Source organism: Alternaria novae-zelandiae (genome assembly GCF_023758075.1).
Source record: "Alternaria novae-zelandiae strain BMP 2774 chromosome Unknown scaffold_13, whole genome shotgun sequence".
Taxonomy (NCBI): Eukaryota; Fungi; Ascomycota; class Dothideomycetes; order Pleosporales; family Pleosporaceae; genus Alternaria; species Alternaria novae-zelandiae.
In genome coordinates, this window is record NW_026056973.1 from 358866 (window position 1) to 360345 (window position 1480).

Consider the following 1480-nt stretch of genomic DNA (forward strand, 5'->3'; position numbering starts at 1 on the left):
CTAAAAACCCCTATAGCGTAACAACGGCCTCTCAAGAATGCAAGAGTAATACTAACTTTTGATACGGCTGGAGTTCCCCTTTGCCCTGCTGGCAGGTAACCATCACATGGTTCTCATATACATCGAACATTCAACCTCATCCTGCTCATTGCCCAAGCCCCTGACCCTCATATGCCCACACACGCACATCAATGCATCCAAAACCTACATGCACGCCTTCCCACCACAGCTTGAAAGCGTATGCACGTACCTCAACTTTCCCCCTTCAACCCTGAACTCATGACTATCCGGCAATCCATCGGCCCCAACCTGTCCAGCAACGCCTCCAAAATCCATGATTATATCCACAGTTCCAAACTCTTCATCGATAACATATTGCCTGTTTACCAGAGGTACACCGCTCGGAACACCGACATCGCATCTGTCCGTCGCCTCACCCTTGCCTGTATACGCACCACCTTCGAGGCGAGCGCACGGCGAGCCCCAGGGCACTGTGACGCTTTTGTTGTTGAAGAGGTCACAGTAGGCATCTCCTGCTGCTTTGATGACAGCACGCGTATCGCGGTTGGCGGCGAGGATGGGATCCCACTTCTCGCGCGTGGCCCAGTAGTATGTGCCTGTGACGTTGAACAGCCAATCTCCTTTGCTTGTCCAGATGGTGTCAATTTGCGAGACTTTTGTGCTGTTGTCGAGACGGAGTTGCGTTGCGATTACATACGGCGCGGCGGTGTTGGTGACAATAAACTCAGTGAATGCAGCGCATTGAGTTGTGTCGTGTTGGGCTCGGGCATGGTCGATTTTCATGGGTTTGGAGAGGATGCCAGTTTTGATGTCGACGCTCTTCCGGTTTTCGGTGTATGCGACGGTGTTAGAAAGGGAAGGGAAAGTTGTTTGTCCCGCAGTTTGAGCGGCGAGGAATTCGTCTGTGATTGATTTGAGGACTTCGCGGGTACATGCTGCGAAGATCTGTGTTGCAAAGGCAACGACCACGGTGGCGATGAGGCTGCGCATAATTGCAAGTAGGTGCGGCTGATATCAAGTCTACTTTACTTCAATGGTTCAACATGTTGATTTGACTCTTTTTATGACTATCAGCTGAAGTTCAGACCTATCTGGCTATAGATGGGGCCTTCTCTCCGGTCAGTTGAAACGGTATATGAGGCTAATATGCCCAGGTTCGGCAGTTAGCGACTCATGCATGAGCGCAATATCTGTCCATCTTCCAAATTGCGGAGAGAGGGGATGCATTGCGGGTCTTCTGTAATGTGATGGGATGAAGTGGGGAAACGAGACGATTGAATACTGCCTCCAGTATCCATGTGATGGCGGTTGGCGTACCGCGTATGGATGAGCCATCGACTGTGTGCTATCCCACCAGCACAGTTCCTGGCGTCACAGTACTTCTCAAAAACAGGTGCACCTTATACAAGAAAAAAGCTGAACAGGTTTAGAGCCTACATCGGCGTCAGGCCACCTGCTT

At 50.9% G+C, this 1480-nt stretch overlaps 1 protein-coding gene across 1 annotated transcript; it reads right to left on the bottom strand.

Annotated features, from left to right (window-relative positions):
* Nucleotides 1–204: 204 nt before the first annotated feature.
* J4E88_006625 (uncharacterized protein) lies at nt 205–1011 on the bottom strand (the record flags this gene model as incomplete). Its single annotated transcript, XM_049400248.1, has 1 exon — nt 205–1011. The coding sequence occupies one exon, from the start codon at nt 1009–1011 to the stop codon at nt 205–207; it is 807 nt and encodes a 268-aa protein (XP_049253867.1).
* Between the last annotated feature and the right edge of the window lie 469 nt (nt 1012–1480).